The 18,857-nt window shown below is 48.9% G+C and overlaps 2 protein-coding genes across 3 annotated transcripts; both read left to right on the forward strand.

Annotated features, from left to right (window-relative positions):
• The first annotated feature begins 5,890 nt into the window (after positions 1-5,890).
• LOC134009222 (intercellular adhesion molecule 2-like) lies at positions 5,891-10,350 on the forward strand. The gene is made up of 5 exons (XM_062448948.1): positions 5,891-6,466; positions 7,733-8,014; positions 8,119-8,433; positions 10,150-10,205; positions 10,339-10,350. Exons 1-5 carry the CDS (start codon positions 6,394-6,396, stop codon positions 10,348-10,350), a joined length of 738 nt encoding a protein of 245 aa, XP_062304932.1. The 5' UTR covers positions 5,891-6,393.
• parn (poly(A)-specific ribonuclease (deadenylation nuclease)) lies at positions 9,342-18,355 on the forward strand. Of its 2 annotated transcripts, none has more exons than XM_062448717.1 (27): positions 9,342-9,590; positions 10,150-11,566; positions 12,058-12,135; positions 12,262-12,341; positions 12,478-12,545; positions 12,646-12,727; positions 12,814-12,874; positions 13,120-13,279; positions 13,382-13,444; positions 13,577-13,615; positions 13,717-13,759; positions 13,869-13,949; positions 14,035-14,091; positions 14,210-14,287; positions 14,755-14,798; positions 14,923-14,965; positions 15,068-15,143; positions 15,490-15,600; positions 15,676-15,745; positions 15,835-15,890; positions 15,971-16,057; positions 16,139-16,213; positions 16,412-16,577; positions 16,664-16,761; positions 16,843-16,909; positions 17,006-17,169; positions 17,717-18,355. In XM_062448717.1, exons 2-27 carry the CDS (start codon positions 11,548-11,550, stop codon positions 17,758-17,760), a joined length of 2,010 nt encoding a protein of 669 aa, XP_062304701.1. In that variant the 5' UTR covers positions 9,342-9,590; positions 10,150-11,547; the 3' UTR covers positions 17,761-18,355. The 2 variants fall into 2 exon arrangements, with proteins under 2 accessions (XP_062304701.1, XP_062304702.1); XM_062448718.1 differs by lacking the exon at positions 17,717-18,355 and adding an exon at positions 17,413-17,438.
• The last annotated feature ends 502 nt before the right edge of the window (positions 18,356-18,857 follow it).

Below are 18,857 nucleotides of genomic sequence, written 5' to 3' on the forward strand. Positions count from 1 at the left end.
GGGATGAGAGAATGACACATCTCAGTGGTATCAGATTAAATGGAGGAGTGTGTGTGTGTGTGTGTGTGTGCTTGTCTAGGTACGGGCAGACCAGTTGGAAGCTCTACTGACAAGCAACGCGACGATCCCTCTTGTGTGTGTGTGTGAGAGAGAGAGAGAGAGAGAGAGAGAGAGAGAGAGAGAGAGAGAGAGAGAGAGAGAGAGAGAGAGAGAGAAACTGTTTATAGAACAGAGGACACAGGAAGCCTGGTCCTGAACTCCTCCACAACATGTGTGTGTGTATGTGTGTGTGTATGTGTGTGTATGTATGTGTGTGTGTGTGTGTGTGTGTGTGTATGTGTGTGTGTGTGTATGGGTATGGGAGGGGTTTTGTGCATGTGTGTGCTTGTTTGTGCGTGGGTGTGAGTGAGAGAGAGAAAAAAAGAGGAAAACCTGTTTTCATCAACCAGATTAGAACAACAGACATCTGAATAGTTGTGGTGTGGAGAATCAGTACGCATCAACATTGCAAGTAAAGGAGGCTAGGAGGCAAGTAAAGGAGGCTAGGAGGCAAGTAAAGGAGGCTAGGAGGCAAGGCCACTGTTCAGAGTTAGAACACAGGCTGTTGTGATGGTGTGACTGTTCATGTGAACTTGTATGACAAGCATAAACAGCTGTACCTTCATGGGAACATTTAAAAACATAAGGTTGAAGATCGTTCTAGAGCAGCGATTCCCAACCTGTGGGCCGCGGCCCACTAGTGGTCCGCTAGGGTACTACAGGTGGACCGCCAAACCAATGAGAACTAAAGTACGAACAATTAATAAATACTAAAATATTTATACAACTGTTGGTAAATGATTCAATTGATTGATGATTGAATGATGATTCAAATTCTTACTAATTTAAAAATGAAATTTTGCCTTTAATTTATCATGACTGAAACGCTAATAGTTACACTTGGCACGTTGACGAAAAGACTGACTGACATTTCCACCTTAACTTGTACACGCTCACTTCAATCCACTATGCACGCATCACTTCTGCATATTGCACAACCTAGGTCAAAAAGTTCCGGTAGCGAGCAGTTACGTTCGTTCTGAAACACAAAATTCCGTTTTAACAATCAACGATGTACATATGAGTCTTTGTTGCTGCCCTTCAAGCAAGAGGGAAAAGGGGTTCAAATTGTACGTTTCGAGCTACATTGACAATTACGAAGGTAAGGTTTATCTAGAGCTAAGTCACACAGTAAAAGTAGCTAGCTACGCTAGCTCTAGCTATCTAGGATTTACATTTATTCATTTAGCAGACGCTTTTATCCAAAGCGACTTCCAAGAGAGAGCTTTACAAAAGTGCATAGGTCACTGATCATAACAACAAGATAGCCCAAAAACATTGCGAGTAGCCAAACATGAAGCATACATTGTGAAACGCAAATAAGTGCCAATGGGAAAACCATAAGAGCATGTAGTTAAACAAGTTACAAATTAAACAACATGAACCTCAAAAGTGCAAGAGTGTACCTGTAGAAAAAGCAAGCAACAATAATATAATATAATTCACAGCGAGTACAATAAGTTAAATCAGTTACAACTAACCAACAAGAGCAACAAGTCCCTCAGTAAGAGTCATTGTGTTCCTTGAGGAAGCTAACATCAGGTCCAGCCAAACATTCCTAAGTGCTGTTGTACTCCCGGAACAAGTGCGTCTTAAGCCTTTTCTTGAGGGTGGGGAGACATCAAGTCTCTCCTCCAGCCTTACACCCCCACCCTCCTCCAGCCTTACACCCCCACCCACCACCTACGGTCTTCTTCTGACAACCGTCTGGTGGTCCCACCTCTCAAGAGCGCCCGCTCCCAACCCAAGCTCTTCTCCCGTCTGGCCCCCCAATGGTGGAATCACCTCCCCACTTCCATCAGAGACACTGACTGTAGTCAGGTGCAGTCCCGTTCACCGCTCGGAAAGTAAGTACCAGGGTCTTGAATCTGATACGGGCAGTGATGGGAAGCCAGTGGAGGGAGTTGAGGACAGGGTGACATGGGAGCGTCTGGGTAGATTGAAGACCAGGCGGGCTGCTGCATTCTGAATCCTCTGGAGAGGGCGGGTTGCGCATGCTGGGGGACCAGCGAGCAGCGAGTTGCAGTAGTCCAACTTGGAGAGGACAAGTGCTTGGACTAGCAGCTGGGTGGAATGCTCAGACAGGTATCTCCTGATCTTCCGGATGTTGTAGAGGGTGAATCTACACGATCGGGAGACTGCAGCAATGTGGGCAGTTAGGGAGAGCTCATCATCCATGGTAACCCCGAGGTTCCTGGCAGAGGATGAAGGGTCACCGTCGCAGATCCCAGGGTGATTGAGAGATCGTGGGAGATGGAGGGTTTGGCCGGGATGATGAGAAGTTTAGTTTTGGCGAGGTTCAGCTGGAGGTGGTGCTTGGTAATTGTGGCGGAGATGTCTGTGAAGCAGGCCTCGATTCTAGCTGAGATCCCTGGATCAGTCGGGGGGAACAACAGGTACAGCTGCGTGTCGTCAGCGTAGCAGTGGTAGGAGAAGCCATGGGAGGTGATGATTGGTCCAAGCGAGGTGGTGTACAGGGAGAAGAGGAGGGGTCCAAGGACGGAGCCCTGTGGGACAACAGTGGAGAGCTGGCGAGGGACTGAGCAGTAATGTCTAGGCTAGCTAGCTAACAATTGTCTGTCAGCTTGCTTGCTAGTCGTTAATGTGAACTCACATTGCTCTGTCATATTTGTTCCCTGTAGGTAATGTATTATAACATGTCTTTCTAAGTTTATAAGTGGGAGAGATCTCAGTGTAGAGAGGGCGACCTGTTATCGGTCGATGAAAAAAAACGAGAAACCGCACAATGAGTGCAGGATTAATAAGAGAACAATAGCTACGGGTTAACAAGCTGTTCTGGTTATTAAAAATCACGTTTCTAACTTCACCTGAAGTTCTAGACCTGGCCTAGGTAGTTACGCAGGTTACCTCTCTCTACAATGTGTGCTTACTGTGGCGCTGATGGACACTGTCTTCTTTGATCGCTTTTATTTTTTCACACACAGTGAAAGGAGAGGAGAACAGAGAAGCCTAAAACAGCGTAAAGCAGAACAGAGTAGGCTACAGTAGAGTATAGAGAGTCCTCATAAAGTACTCATCCATGATGCTAACGTTTTTTATAAATCTTTTGTAGCAACTTTTTTAGAAACTTTTTTAGAAACTTTTTTTACCTTTTGAAAAAGAAATGTGACACCAAAAGTTTCTAGTTTTTTTCCACACACAGTGGGGAGAGCAGAGGAGAACAGAGAAGCCTAGAGCCTAAAGCAGAGCAGTATAGTAGAGTCCTCGTCAATGATGCAAACTTTTTTGAAAATATTTTTCCAACCTTTTGAAACTTTTTTCCGAAAAAAGGGTGGAGAGGTAGAGAGAGAAAGAGGGAGGGAGAGGAGGAGATGAGGGCGGGAGAGAGAATGATGTCTAAGCACACCCTTAGTTTAGCCTGCAGTTCTGTAGTTTCTTTGGTTCCCCACCAGGGAGAGTTAAAACTCTGGTTTTGCGACAATGCTGAAGTTTCCAGTAAGTCCTGCACTGACCCCAAAAAACTTGTTTTTGATTAATATGCCGATAAGAATGACTCATTTTGTTAATTTGAATCTGTCAGGAAACGCATAGAGCGATGGGTTGGCTTATCTGGATACATTTATAAAAAAAAAATATGCAAGACGGGGGGTCAGATGGCTGAGTGGTTAGGGAATCGGGCTTTTAATCAGAAGGTTGCCGGTTTGGTTCCAGGCCGAGCAATATGACGTTGTGTCCTTGGGCAAGGAACTTCACCCTACTTGCCTCGGGGGGAATGTCCCTGTACTTACTGTAAGTCGCTCTGGATAAGAGCGTCTACTAAATGTAAATGTAATGTAAGATGTATATTTTTACATATTAATTGACACTTTTTTGTGTCAATTAGTGTTCTTCTGTGTGTGTTGTGTCTGTGTGTGTTGTGTGTGTGTGTGTGTGGTGTGGGTGTGTGGTGTGGGTGTGTGTGTGTCTGTGTTGTGTGTGTGTCTGTGTTGTGTGTGTGTGTCTATGTGGTGTGTGTGTGTCTATGTGGTGTGTTGTGTGTCTATGTGGTGTGTGTGTGTCTGTGTGTGTCTATGTGGTGTGTGTGTGTACGTGTGCTTCTTTAACACCACCCTTGCAGGGAGTTCTGCGGTGGAAATATCTAGAATATTTCATCTGAGATAAGGAATCCCTCCCTTCCTCTTAAAGGACAAGCTGGGTGGGGGGAGGTGGAGAGGGAGGGAGTAAAGAGGGAGGGAGAGGAGAGAGGGAGGGAGGGAGAGGGAGGGAGTGAGAAAGAGGAGGGAGGGAGGGAGGTGGAGAGATAGGAGGGAGGAGGGAGGGAGGGAGGGAGAGGGAGGGAGAAAGAGGAGAGAGAGAGGGAGGAGAGAGAGGGAGGGAGGTGGAGAGAGAGGGAGGGAGAGGAGAGAGGGAGGGAGAGGGAGGGAGTGAGCAGAGGAGAGAGGGAGGAAGGTGGAGAGATAGGGAGGGAGGGAGGGAGGAGGGAGGGAAGGAGGGAGGGAAGGAGGAGGGAAGGAGGAGGGAGGGAGAGGGAGGGAGAGAGAGGGAGGAGAGAGAGGGAGAGAGTAGAGAGGGAGGGAGGTGGAGAGAGAGGGAGGGAGAGGAGAGAGGGAGGGAGGTGGAGAGATAGGGAGGGAGGGAGGGAGGGAGGTGAGGAGGGAGGGAGGAGAGGAGAGAGGGAGGGAGTGAGAAGAGGAGAGAGGGAGGGAGGTGGAGAGATAGGGAGGGAGGGAGGGAGGGAGAGGGAGGGAGAAAGAGGAGAGAGGGACACAAGGACAGAGAAAAGGGAGAGGGGGACACAAGGACAGAGAGAAGGGAGAGGGGGACACAAGGACAGAGAGAAGGGAGAGGGGGACACAAGGACAGAGCAAAGGGAGAGGGGGACACAAGGACAGAGAAAAGGAGAGAGGGGGACACAAGGACAGAGAGAAGGGAGAGGGGGACACAAGGACAGAGCGGGGGACACAAGGACAGAGCAAAGGGAGAGGGGGACACAAGGACAGAGCAAAGGGAGAGGGGGACACAAGGACAGAGCAAAGGGAGAGGGGGACACAAGGACAGAGCAAAGGGAGAGGGGGACACAAGGACAGAGCAAAGGGAGAGGGGGACACAAGGACAGAGCAAAGGGAGAGGGGGACACAAGGACAGAGCAAAGGGAGAGGGGGACACAAGGACAGAGCAAAGGGAGAGGGGGACACAAGGACAGAGCAAAGGGAGAGGGGGACACAAGGACAGAGCAAAGGGAGAGGGGGACACAAGGACAGAGAAAAGGGAGAGGGGGACACAAGGACAGAGCAAAGGGAGAGGGGGACACAAGGACAGAGCAAAGGGAGAGGGGGACACAAGGACAGAGAAAAGGGAGAGGGGGACACAAGGACAGAGCAAAGGGAGAGGGGGACACAAGGACAGAGCAAAGGGAGAGGGGGACACAAGGACAGAGCAAAGGGAGAGGGGGACACAAGGACAGAGCAAAGGGAGAGGGGGACACAAGGACAGAGCAAAGGGAGAGGGGGACACAAGGACAGAGCAAAGGGAGAGGGGGACACAAGGACAGAGCAAAGGGAGAGGGGGACACAAGGACAGAGCAAAGGGAGAGGGGGACACAAGGACAGAGCAAAGGGAGAGGGGGACACAAGGACAGAGAAAAGGGAGAGGGGGACACAAGGACAGAGCAAAGGGAGAGGGGGACACAAGGACAGAGCAAAGGGAGAGGGGGACACAAGGACAGAGAAAAGGGAGAGGGGGACACAAGGACAGAGCAAAGGGAGAGGGGGACACAAGGACAGAGCAAAGGGAGAGGGGGACACAAGGACAGAGCAAAGGGAGAGGGGGACACAAGGACAGAGAAAAGGGAAACGTGTTTCAAGGAAACTGACACTGACAAACATCCCTAGGATGTTGTGCGTGCGTGTGTGCCTGCGTATGGTTTCCTGCTCTCCAGATTCTCTTCCCTAAACTGACACCCACTTAACTGTCACACACACACACACTGACAGGCAGAGATAGAAGGGGTGGGAGAGAGTGTGTGTGTGTGGGGGGAGAGAAATATAGAGACGGTATGAGAGATATATTATTAGATATACGAAGAAAAACGGAGGGCATCACTGGAAATTCCAAATAAGCGATGCGTGTCGACGCGCCCACACACACACACACACACACACGTACTGTGAGAGTGACGTACTGGTACTGGTACTTTGGTACTTCACACTTCTGACTTGATAGTTTTACTTTCACTTAACGGTAACTGAACCACCGCGCGATCTGAGCGCATTCTTGACACCGCCCCGCACCAGGACCAGCTCGACCGCAGGTCACCGTTATCTTTAGTAGAACATGTCTGCCTCCAATCTCGGTGGAATTTTCGTCCTTCTTTCATTCTCAGTGTTTCAATGTTTTGCCTTAAACGGTAAGTCCAATTTCCTACTATAGGCTAGGCTACCCAGATGTATTGTGTCGGCTATACGGTAACTTGATAAGTGGCTTTGATCGTCACTCTGGTCGATGCAGTGAAGCTCAGTTTAACCCTCGTGCTGCCTTCGGGTCACATGACCCAAAGGTTCATAACGAACCATTGTTGTGTTTACCCAATTTTACCCAATACAAAAACAAATAAAAATAATTTTCTTTTAACCATTCCAATGTGGGGGGTCTGAGACAGCCCGACAGTTAAAAGAAAATGCTTCACTTTGTTTTTGTATGAGGTAAATTTGTCGCAATACGACGGTGGGTCACAATGACTGATGGGTCAGAATGACCCGAAGATAACACAAGGGTTAATTCATTAAAAAAAACTACGAGGGATATTAGCCTAGATTATATTTCAACTTTTAACACACTTATTGGCACACTTTAGGCAATCGGGAATTTAAAAGTTAGAACTGTCTTTGGAAGTAGCATATCTATTATCACGGCGACATCGCAGAAAACAAGCTTCGCTTCTTTCGCCGTCAAGGAAAGGAGAGAGTTTGCTCTCGTGTTCAACGGAAGCGTTTTCAAGCAACGAGATGGTGGGAAGCAACGAACAATACCCGGAAGAGGCGTGCGTGCGTTTCCATAGTGATTATAAGCGGGCTGGTCAGCAACAATGTTGGGAGTCAGACTTGCAGGTTTCGGTCTTGATAAAGTGTACGAGCAGAGACGGGTATTGTTTTCATGAAAGGTTGTGTAGCCTCATGGCTCATGATGCAGTGCAGGGGCAGGGATCATGATGGGGGGTAATATAGTCATATTGGGACAAGTCTAAGCTGGTGTTCTAACTGTCTAACATCCCCTACCTCTCTCCTCTATCTCTTCTATCTCTCAAATTACTGTTCTCTCTCCTACCTCTCTTCTCTTCCTCAATATCATTCCCTCACCCCCCTTTCACTCCCTCTCACCCCCCTTTTCACTCCCTCTCACCCCCCCCCCCCTTTTACTCCCTCTCACCCCCTTTTCACTCCCTCTCACCCCCCTTTTCACTCCCTCTCACCCCCCTTTCACTCCCTCTCACCCCCCTTTTCACTCCCTCTCACCCCCCCCCACCCCTTTTACTCCCTCTCACCCCCTTTTCACTCCCTCTCACCCCCCTTTTCACTCCCTCTCACCCCCCTTTTCACTCCCTCTCACCCCCCTTTCACTCCCTCTCACCCCCCCCCCCCCTTTTCACTCCCTCTCACCCCCCCTCTCACTCCAGATCCAGCCTGTGCAGGCCTGATGCAGATCAGCCCCTCCAGGCTGGTGGTGAGGTACGGAGACCCAGCCTCGGCCCTCTGCACCATCACCCAGGACCCCAAAGAACCAGACCTGTTCAGCTGGGAGGCTTCTATAGGCGACGTGCGGATCCCTGGGCCCAGAAACAAGACCTTGCAGGTGGACAGGGTTGACCAGTGGGACACGGCACCTCTGTGTTACAGCACCTTCCTCATGAAGAGCGAGGAGTTACAGTGTAAAACACGGCTGAACGTGACTGTGTACCGTGAGTTCACACACACACTCAATCTGGGGTTTTAGTGAGTGTAGTGTCATCTTTCATAGATTTGTTAGTTAGACGATGTCTAGCGTGTGTGTGTGTGTCCACAGAGCCTCCAGACAGCATCCGGCTGCTAGCAGAGATGACAGGAGACATGGTTGAGGGTAGTGAGTACACGGTTAACTGCTCTGTAGAGAACGTTGCTCCCATCCAGAAGCTCAAGGTACGGTTCTACAGAGGAGACACCCTGCTGAGCACCCAGGTGCATCCTGAAACCACAGAGCTCAAGCCACAGAGCGCAGCCTTCCGTCTGGACGTGATGGCCAGGGAGGAGGACGATGGCTCGGAGGTGTGGTGTGAGGCCAGCCTGGACCTGGAGAACACGCCCGTGAACAAGTCTGCACGAGTCAGGACCAGTGTGCTCTGTGAGTCTGCTCACACACACACACACACACACAGTCACACACTATCAGATTCACATGCACACAATCAGATGTAAAGTACATACACAAGATCACACACACACACTCTCTACAGTTTACTTGTGGTTTGTTATATCACAGTGTGATATAACAAGTGTTTGTGTGTGTTCGTCCACTAACATCATCACCCCTCTTTCCTCCTTCTCTCACCCCTCTCTCCTCCTTCTCTCACCCCTCTCTCCTCCTTCTCTCACCCCTCTCTCCTCCTTCTCTCTCCTCCCCCTCTCACTCCTCCTCCTCTCACCCCTCTCTCCTCCTCCTCTCACTCCTCTCTCCTCCTCCTCTCACCCCTCTCTCCTCCTCCTCTCTCCTCCTCTCTCCTCCTCTCACTCCTCCTTTCCTCCTCTCACCCCTCTCTCCTCTCCTCCTCTCACCCCTCCCTCTCTCCTCCTCCTCTCACCCCTCTCTCCTCCTTCTCTCACCCCTCTCTCCTCCTTCTCTCACCCCTCTCTCCTCCTTCTCTCACCCCTCTCTCCTCCATCTCTCTCCTCCCCCTCTCACTCCTCCTCTCACCCCCTCTCTCCTCCTCCTCTCACTCCTCTCTCCTCCTCCTCTCACCCTCTCTCCTCCTTCTCTCTCCTCCTCTCTCCTCCTCTCACTCCTCCTTTCCTCCTCCTCTCAACCCCTCTCTCCTCTCCTCCTCTCACCCCTCCCTCTCTCCTCCTCCTCTCACCCCTCCCTCTCTCCTCCTCCTCTCACCCCTCTCTCCTCCTCTCACTCCTCTCTCGTCCTCCTCTCACCCCTCTCTCCTCCTTCTCTCTCCTCTCTCCTCCTCTCACCCCTCCCTCTCTCCTCCTCCTCTCACCCCCTCCCTCTCTCCTCCTCCTCTCACCCCTCCAGACCGCCCCCAAAATACAGACCACGCATCTAGATTCAAAACAGCCAGTCAGCATCACTGAAGGAGACACTCTGAAACTCAACTGCAAGGCGCGAGCTAACCCCGCCCCCTCCTACTCCTGGACATTCCCCCAAGCTCTCGGCCACACCCACGACACAGAGGTCCCTCATCCTCCCTCACGTGAAGCACACAGGAAATTACACGTGTAAAGTCTGGAACAGCCAAGGGACTGATGCCATACGTACCTGGTGGAGGTCAAAAGGTGAGGAGGGATGAGTATGGCTCAATTATCAAATATCGTACAGTGACAGTAAAATATCTGTTATATAAGGAATATAATATGAAGGTTGAATAAATAAAAAATAAGGCAAGAGATCTGATGGTAGTTATGGGTATAGCTCAGTGGTAGAGTATTTCACTTCAGATCAATGAATTAAATGAATTCATTTTTATTATTTAATAACAAGAATATTTGAAGTGTTTGAATACAGCTGGAAAACAAATACATTGAAAATGTATTAATGTAGCATTCACTTGAACAATAGTTCAAAATGCTTTGAGGAATAATACTGTATTTCCTCTCCCCCTCTCCTCTCCCCCCTCTCCTCTCCCAACTCTCTCCTCTCCCCCTCTTCTCTCCCAACTCTCTCTCCTCTCTTCTCCCCCTCTCCTCTTCTCTCCCAACTCTCCTCTCTCCCAACTCTCTCCTCTCCCCCTTCTCCTCTCCTCTCCTCTCCCCCTCTCTTCTCCTCCTCTCCTCTTCTCTCCCAACTCTCTCTCCTCCTCTCCTTGTCCTCTCCCCTCTTCTCTCCTTTCCACAGTGGACTGGCTCCCCATCATTGCAGGGCTGGTGGGGGCGGTGATATTTGTTGTCATAGTAATTGGATGTTTCATATTCAAGGGCCCATTACAATCAGACCAGGACCGGACGCTATGACTTAAGGAACATCTTCCAATCACTGAAGGGTGCCAGCAATCATGTGGCCCTGTCCAATGGGTCTCTTCTGTAGGACGAGGCTTAGGGAGGTTGACTGGAAAACTTTTTGGTTGTTTTAGCCAATCTCTTTTGTAGGGCGGGTCTTAGGAGAGTCCATAGACAAACCTACTGGTTGATGATGGTAAATGCTGCTGTAAGTTAACAAAATATAGTGTAAATAAATCAATGGCTAAAGATATTTAGGCAAGACACTGGACAAGATACAGTATTTGAGGTGTTGTAAACCTACAGATTTGCCTCCACAAACTTTCTTGTTGCTATGTTGTTTGTTGCTGTCATGTTGCTAAAGATGTCCAACATGTGTTTAAGGTGTGCTTGAATGTCAATGTAGACCATAGGCTACTACTGAGGACTGAGTACAGGAACAGCACAATCACATGGTTATGTTTCTATGGTGACCACAGGAATGTCAGGAATATGAGTGACTGTTTCAATGTGAGACAATTTGTCCATATTTTATTTGACTTTCAGTCATGTAATGTCAAATCAATTTGCATTGTAGATCTGAACATGAAAAGTGACAAATCTTTTTAAAAGGTTTTCAAGACTGCCATTCACTAACCATAGTAACCATGACAGAAACATAACTTGATAGCAAGCTAAAATTTTTGAGCGTTTCTAAAAAGGTTTCCAGACTAAAATGTTAACAGTATTCTGAATATGTGAAGTTAAAAAATACCTACTATTCATTTCAACACTGAAGCATCAACAGTTATCATAGGTCACATGAGTTTAATCTGCACACGTTATAAGTAAATCACTGACGCTCAGCATACTGTGACTGAGTTTTAACCAACGGTTTTGTGTGAGTGAGTTGGTAGACATTTTATGTGTTATGTTTTTCCAGCCCACCGTTAATAAAAACTATTGTGAGGGAAGGCCGTCTGCCGTGTGTCTTGCCCCCTCTAGAGTCAAAAGTAGAACATCGAGACAACGCCACCGAAGTTAAATCGATTGAATACATTTAGCTGCCGTTAAACACCGTTTTGAGCTTGTGTAACGATGGTCAAACACTCAAACGATGGACAGACGAAAACATTCTTTAGCTCTGGAAGTTGTATGTGGGAGACTGAGTGAAAGACAAAAAACGGCGTTAGATAAAGGACATGTTATTATGATTTAACGCAGAACGTCATAACACCGGAAGTACTCAAGCTGGAAAGGTTAAAAGGGACTTCTTTTAGCCGTCTCCCGTTAGCTTCAGTTTACATATGCTGCAAGTATGGAGGTGACACGGAAAAGTAAGTCGTTATTATGCATTTCTCACCCTCACACTGAAAAGCCACACCAGAAAGATTCCCTTAAATCAACACGACTTAAATGTCGTTGTCTTTTACCATTATCCAGCCAGCCAAAATTACCCTTTTGAATGCGGGGCTAGCTTGCTAGTTAGCTTGACCGGCAGTGTATTTGCTGGAATTCAGTATTGTCGAAATGCCAGGCACCAAAAGCTAACATGGCACTAAAAGCTAGGCTAACATTTACAAATAAATCAATGTCGAGTTTTATGTTCGTTGTGAGTTTGTATGTTAATATTAATAAACAAAGTGTACATTTCGTTGGTGACTATTCACACGCCAGAACAGCGTTATATGAACACCTTTTTCTCCAGAAGTCCGTTGCAATTGACAGCGCTAACCGGAGCTAATGCTAGCTAGCCGCTACATGTTTAGTGCCAGCTAGCATTACAAATGAAAGCTGTAATGACAGTTATGACGTTTCTTTATTTCAGATTTTAAAGACAGTTTAAGCACTGTAAACAGCGCCATAGAGGAAGCGGATTTTCTAGCCATTGATGGGGAATTTTCAGGTACAGTAGGCGTTGCAGCGGCGTACTATACAGCCGAAGCTGGTTAACGTGGTTACGAACGTAACCGTGGCATCGGATGCATGGGCATGGTAGCTTCTTTTTTTCCAAACGGTTTTATGTTTGCAGGTATAAGTGACGGCCCTAACGTTAGCGCGCTCACGAACGGGCTGGACACGCCAGAAGAACGCTATACCAAGCTCAAAAAGGTAAGGATGCTAGTTGTCATAACTACAGCGACTATACGAGCCATAGACACAAGCCCCCAAAACGTACACATACGAAATATGACATTATAATACGACACACTGGAAAATCATCGAAATTGAATTCTCTGTCTCTCAGCATTCCATGGAGTTTCTCCTCTTCCAGTTTGGACTGTGCACGTTCAAGTATGACCAAGCAGAATCTAAGTGAGTCTAGACAGACATGAATAATCCATGGAACAGCAAACTCTGAGATATACACACACACACAGAGGTCCCCACTAACCCTCTGCTTGTGTTTTCACAGGTATATCATCAAGTCTTTTAACTTTTACGTATTTCCAAAGCCATTCAACAGAACATCACCTGACATCAAGTTCATATGCCAAGTGAGTTCACGTTTGTCGCTAAGCATGAGGATGGTGATAGTGGTGTTGGTGATGATGATGATGATGATGAGGGTTCATTGTTTCAGAGCTCCAGCATAGACTTCTTAGCCAGTCAGGGGTTTGACTTCAACAAGGTCTTCTGTAATGGTGAGAGAGCTATGAGACACACACACACCACACTACCTAATATGTTATGCTTAATTCAATACTGCATAAGTCTAGCCAATATGACTGTCTGACCCCTATATTTTACATTGGTCTATTAGATACTAGATTATGAATATTGTTTACATAAAATAGGTTATATTATGTTTTTTGGAAATCCAGAACATTTCTTTGCAAATAACTTCTGTGCTGTTGATAAACTTGACCTGACCCTCTGGTTGCCATAGGGATCCCCTACCTGAACCAGGAAGAAGAAGCACAGCTGAGGGAGCAGGTTGAGGAGAGGCGGAGCCAGTCCAATGGGGCCACGCCCTCTTACATATCCCCTTCCTCCAAGGGCCCTGCCCACGTCCCCGATGAGCACAAAGACTTCATCAACCGCGTGGTGTGAGTTCTCCTAGCAACCTCGTCACTGTAGCAACCCCCCAGCTCTCTCCCCTGACCCCTCTCTGACCCCTGACCTCTCTCTGACCCCTGACCTCTCTGCAGGGAGAAGGTTGAGGCTCTTCTCAGCAACTCAGACAAGACTGTGGATCTGGAGCCTTGTACTGGGTAATCATGTCTCTTCTGGTAAACCCTCTCATGCTCTCTCTCTCTTGTCTTGTCTCTGTCTCTCTCTGTCTGTCTCTCTGTCTCACACACACATAATCCCTGGTCTTCTGAGCACTCTCCCCCTCCCTCCAGGTTTCAGAGGAAGCTGATCTACCAGACGCTCAATTGGAAGTGAGTAGTTGTAGTTGTGGTGGTGGTGGTGGTGTAATCTTGGTAAACAAGCCTGGTTAGTTGACAGTAAACGGGAAGGACTTACTGTGTTCACCTCTCAGGTTCCCTAAGGGCCTGCACGTGGAAACCGTGGAAACGGAGAAGGTAGCAGTGGATGTTGATGCATGACACATGCGCACACACACGTGCACACACACCATGACATGCATACACAGACCCTAAAGGTATATATATTGTGTGTGTGTGTGTGTAGAAGGAGCGCTACATCCAGATCAGCAAGGCTGATGAAGAGGAGAGGAGGAGGAGGCAGCAACAGAGACACGAGAGGGAGCAGGTGTGTGTGTGTGTGTACACGTTTGACCCGTCCACAGTGGAAGCTGGCTTCTAACGTGTGTGTGTGTGTGTGTGTGTGTGTGTAGGAAGAGCTGAATGATGCTGTGGGTTTCTCCAGGGTCATTCACTTCATCTCCAGATCAGTAAGTCTCAAACCATGTCTCCTTAAAGTCTAACTAAACTGCCAAACCTAAAGGGAAACATTCTAGTGTGTGGTGGTTGTGTGTGTGTACAGCGCTGATGTGCCCCCCCTCCGCCCAGGGAAAGCTGGTGGTTGGACACAACATGCTGCTGGATGTGATGCACACCATCCACCAGTTTTACTGCGCCCTGCCTGAGGTACGTGGAACTGCAGCGCTCTGCTCTGAAACTCAGCTCAGAGAACCGTCACGGAGAACAGCAGTGTTTCCCCTACCATTTATATTAGGGCCCCCCCCACACCCCTGGAAGGTCAAGTAAAAAAAAAAATATATATATATATATATATATATCGCCTGATCACAAAATAAGTCATTTCAGGTTACCTTTCCTATAAAACGGGTGTATAGCTTGCTCTTTTAGTAAACAAACTAAATGGCCTCATGTTATTTCTTATTTACACGACGGCGTGTCATTTCTGTCTCTACATGGTCGCCCCCCCCCCCCCAAAGCTGTAAACCTGGAAACACTGAACAGTCATGTTCCTCTGAGTGGCGTTGAGTCGTCATGGTGGCGTTGAGTCGTCATGGTGGCGTTGAGTCGTCATGGTGGCGTTGAGTCGTCATGGTGGCGTTGAGTCGTCATGATTTTTGTCCATCTCCTTACAGGACCTGAGAGACTTCAAAGAGGTCACCACCTGTGTTCTCCCCAGGTATGTGCTGTGTTCCTTTAGGTACTGTTTCTCCCCCCCCCATACTGTGTGTGTGTGTGTACCTCAAGCTAACGGGTGTGTGTGTGTACCTCAAGCTAACGTGTGTGTGTGTGTGTTCTACCAGGTTGTTAGACACCAAGCTCATGGCCTCCACTCATCCCTTCAAGGTAACTGACCTTTGAACCCTGACCCACCCCCACCGTACCACGTTCAGCAGTCTTCTACTCTGGTGGTTGTGTGTTAATACTGTGTGTGTGTGTGTGTGTTAGGAACTCATCAGCAACACTTCTCTGGCTGAGCTGGAGAAACAGTTGAAAGAGTGCCCCTTCAAGTCCCCCAGAGTTGGTAAGAACATGGATCCAAACATGAAGGGTTAGGGTTACATGGATCCAAACATGAAGGGTTAGGGTTACATGGATCCAAACATGAAGGGTTAGGGTTACATGGATCCAAACATGAAGGGTTAGGGTTACATGGATCCAAACATGAAGGGTTAGGGTTACATGGATCCAAACATGAAGGGTTAGGGTTACATGGATCCAAGGTTTCTGAGCTCCCAGGAGTTGCTGTGGACAGTTGTCCTGTACTTGAACCAGGTCTGGCTAACTAAAGGCTTTCTGGTGGCTGGAAGGATTACAAACATCTACTCATCTACGTAACCTTGTTAATTTCCTGTGTTCCGTCCAATCAGAGACGGCGCCTGGTTTCCCTAGTTACGACACGTCTCAGGAGCAGCTGCATGAAGCGGGCTACGATGCCTACATCACTGGGCTCTGCTTCATCTCTATGGCCAACTACCTAGGTACACACCTACGCACGCACACGCACACACCTACACACACACCCCTCTCGTGGCTGACCAGTCCTATCCCCCCAGGCACGTTCCTGACCCCCCCCAAGACTCACATCGGCTCTCACTCCAAACTCATCGAACCCTTCTTCAACAAGTAAGACCCCTTCCTGCTCTTCCTCTTCCTGTTTGTCACCCCGTCACTCTCTCTCATTGAATCTCTCCTTTCTCTCCATCCGTATTCAGGTTATTCCTGATGAGGATAATAGATATTCCCTACCTCAACATCAGCGGACCAGACTGTGAGTGTGTGCACACACACACACACACACACACACACACTTTCACTTGCAGGATGGTGGTAATGCTCTCCTGTCTCCAGTGCAGCCTAAGAGGGATCATGTACTGTACGTCACCTTCCCTAAGGAGTGGAAGACCAGCGACCTCTATCAGCTCTTCAGTGCCTTTGGTGAGCCTGCCTGTCTGCCCACTTTCTGTCGCTCTCCCTCTCCCTCTGCTCAACCTAACCCTGGTGTTGTGTGTTGCCTAGGTAACATCCAGGTGTCATGGATAGATGACGTGTCGGCCTTCGTGTGTCTGAGTCAGACTGACCAGGTTCAGATAGGTGAGTCTCCTCTCACCCCCTCTCCTCTAGCCCTCTCTCCTCCTCTCTTCCTCTCGCCCCCTATCCTCTAGCCCTCTCGCCCCCTATCCTCTAGCCCTCTCGCCCCTCTCCTCTCTCCTCCTCTCGCCCCCTTTCCTCCTCTCACCCCCTCTCCTCATCTTTCTCTGTGCCCCCCCCTCCTCCTCTGTGCTCCTCCAGCCATGAACACCAGTCGCTATGCGGAGAGCTACCGTATCCAGACGTATGCAGAGTACGTCCAGGGGCGGCAGCAGGAGAGGCAGGCCCAGGGAGGAGGCTCCTCCTGGGGGGCGGACGCCTGGGTCCGGCCCTCCACTGCACCCTCCTACGGATACACACAGCACAAGTGAGGGGCGCATGCTCACGCCCACATACACCCCTACCTGTACTGTGTGTATTATCTCTTAACGTGTGTGTGTGTGTGTGTGGCAGGGCCCCAGGGAAGCGCAGCATCAGTCCGGTCCAGGAGGACGACACACACGACTGGAGCCTGTCCTCCTCACAGGGCAGCAAGAAGATCAGGACTGACGGTACACACACACATACACACACACTCATACATACACACACTGCCCATATTTGAGTTTTGAAGTGTGTGTGTTCCTCTCCAGGTGTGTGTGTTCAGACGTACGCAGGCGTGGTGGACAGCAAGACGACAGAAGGCTGGCTTAATACCACGTAAGTACCGTACACACACACACACACACACGACTCTGTCCCAGGGTGATTGGGTGCTCCTGTCCCAGTCCTGTGATTGGGTGCTTCTGTCTACAGGTCGCCGGCTGATTTGTCGGGGACGAGTCCGACTCAGGAAGAGGAGAGTCCTGAGGCCTCTCAGCCAATCAGTGAGACAGGGGCGGTTGCCTGGCAACAGCAACCCCCTGCCAATCAGAAAAGGAAGGGTCGCAAGAACCAGAAGAAGACAGAAGTCGAGACAGGTGTGTTCACATTCTACAGTTCTGTGAACCAGAATGTTCCGGTCAAGGCTGTGTGGAGTAGTACCTTACTGAGACTTCAGTTACAGCCCAGCATGCATGCAGCTGTTCTGCTGTGTTCTCAGTTACCAGGGGTTTGGTAGTGCTGAGTGTTCTGGATGGTTCTACAGGTGTTTGGTAGTGCTGAGTGTTCTGGATGGTTCTACAGGTGTTTGGTAGTGCTGAGTGTTCTGGATGGTTCTCCAGGTGTTTGGTAGTGCTGAGTGTTCTGGATGGTTCTCCAGGTGTTTGATAGTGCTGAGTGTTCTGGATGGTTCTACAGGTGTTTGGTAGTGCTGAGTGTTCTGGATGGTTCTACAGGTGTTTGGTAGTGCTGAGTGTTCTGGATGGTTCTCCAGGTGTTTGGTAGTGCTGAGTGCTCTGGATGGTTCTACAGGTGTTTGGTAGTGCTGAGTGTTCTGGATGGTTCTACAGGTGTTTGGTAGTGCTGAGTGTTCTGGATGGTTCTACAGGTGTTTGGTAGTGCTGAGTGTTCTGGATGGTTCTACAGGTCCTGAAGTGGCTCCTCTGTACGACGTGCCCCAGGTCTGGTAGGAGGAGGGCCTGGGCACCACCCGCTCTGCTGATGGACCACGGGACACCCTGGATACCGTTCCCACGGCACTCGCTGGACCTGTGCAGCAGGGGGGACATCCCATAATGAAGCCATGTGTAAATGACACCAACAGTCTCTCACCATCCTCCCAGACAACACATCACCAAGGCTTTTTAACCATCTGTGTGTGTATGCGTGCGCGTGCGACCAGATGACAGCACTTAACTGGTCCTGTGGTTTACACGTTTTTGTATTTCAGTGTGAATATTTTTAATAGTCTTCGCCCACCTTCGCCCATCAATTCTTTTTTAAACGTGTTTATACCCTGGTGATCTGGTAGCCCGTCGTCCTCAACACATCATAAATGTTTATATTTATTCTTGGTGTAAACCCCAGGCACAACCAGTCTGATGTCCAACCCAGCTGTTTACTTGTTTATTTAGAAGTCTTATTTCGTTTTTTGTACGTTCCCTGTAAACTGTCAAAGAATGTTCCGGTGAAAAATTGTCGTCATTTTTTGTATGACGCGGTGTAAAAGTGTCTAAAATAATATTTCCTTACATTGAAAGGAAAAATAAAAATGTTTCTTAGTAACTTTTGTTTCTTTGAGTTCCTGTCTTTCTCCCTCCTCCTGTCTGTCTACCTCTGCCGTTTCTCCTCCTGTCTGTCTACCTCTGCCGTTTCTCCTCCTGTCTGTCTACCTCTGCCGTTTCTCCTCCTGTCTTTCTCCCTCCGCCGTTTCTCCTCCTGTCTGTCTACCTCTGCCGTTTCTCCTCCTGTCTTTCTCCCTCCTCCTGTCTGTCTACCTCTGCCGTTTCTCCTCCTGTCTGTCTACCTCTGCCGTTTCTCCTCCTGTCTGTCTACCTCTGCCGTTTCTCCTCCTGTCTGTCTACCTCTGCCGTTTCTTCTCCTGTCTGTCTACCTCTGCCGTTTCTCCTCCTGTCTGTCTACCTCTGCCGTTTCTCCTCCTGTCTGTCTACCTCTGCCGTTTCTTCTCCTGTCTGTCTACCTCTGCCGTTTCTCCTCCTGTCTGTCTACCTCTCTTCTCTGTAGTGTGTAAAGCTTTTGACTGCAGTTCAAGAGGTTGCAGGTTTGA

This window comes from Osmerus eperlanus, chromosome 22 (assembly GCF_963692335.1).
Source record: "Osmerus eperlanus chromosome 22, fOsmEpe2.1, whole genome shotgun sequence".
Classification (NCBI taxonomy): domain Eukaryota; kingdom Metazoa; phylum Chordata; class Actinopteri; order Osmeriformes; family Osmeridae; genus Osmerus; species Osmerus eperlanus.

Bases quoted from the DNA above. Each gene is read 5' to 3' on its own strand.
- LOC134009222 (XM_062448948.1), top strand. From the start codon at position 6,394: ATGTCTGCCTCCAATCTCGGTGGAATTTTCGTCCTTCTTTCATTCTCA. The intron at 8,015-8,118 runs GTGAGTTCACAC...GTGTGTCCACAG, and splicing joins GCTGAACGTGACTGTGTACC to AGCCTCCAGACAGCATCCGG. The intron at 8,434-10,149 runs GTGAGTCTGCTC...TCCTTTCCACAG, and splicing joins AGTCAGGACCAGTGTGCTCT to TGGACTGGCTCCCCATCATT.
- parn (XM_062448717.1), top strand. The intron at 13,616-13,716 runs GTGAGTAGTTGT...TTCACCTCTCAG, and splicing joins TACCAGACGCTCAATTGGAA to GTTCCCTAAGGGCCTGCACG. The intron at 14,092-14,209 runs GTAAGTCTCAAA...CCCTCCGCCCAG, and splicing joins TTCACTTCATCTCCAGATCA to GGAAAGCTGGTGGTTGGACA.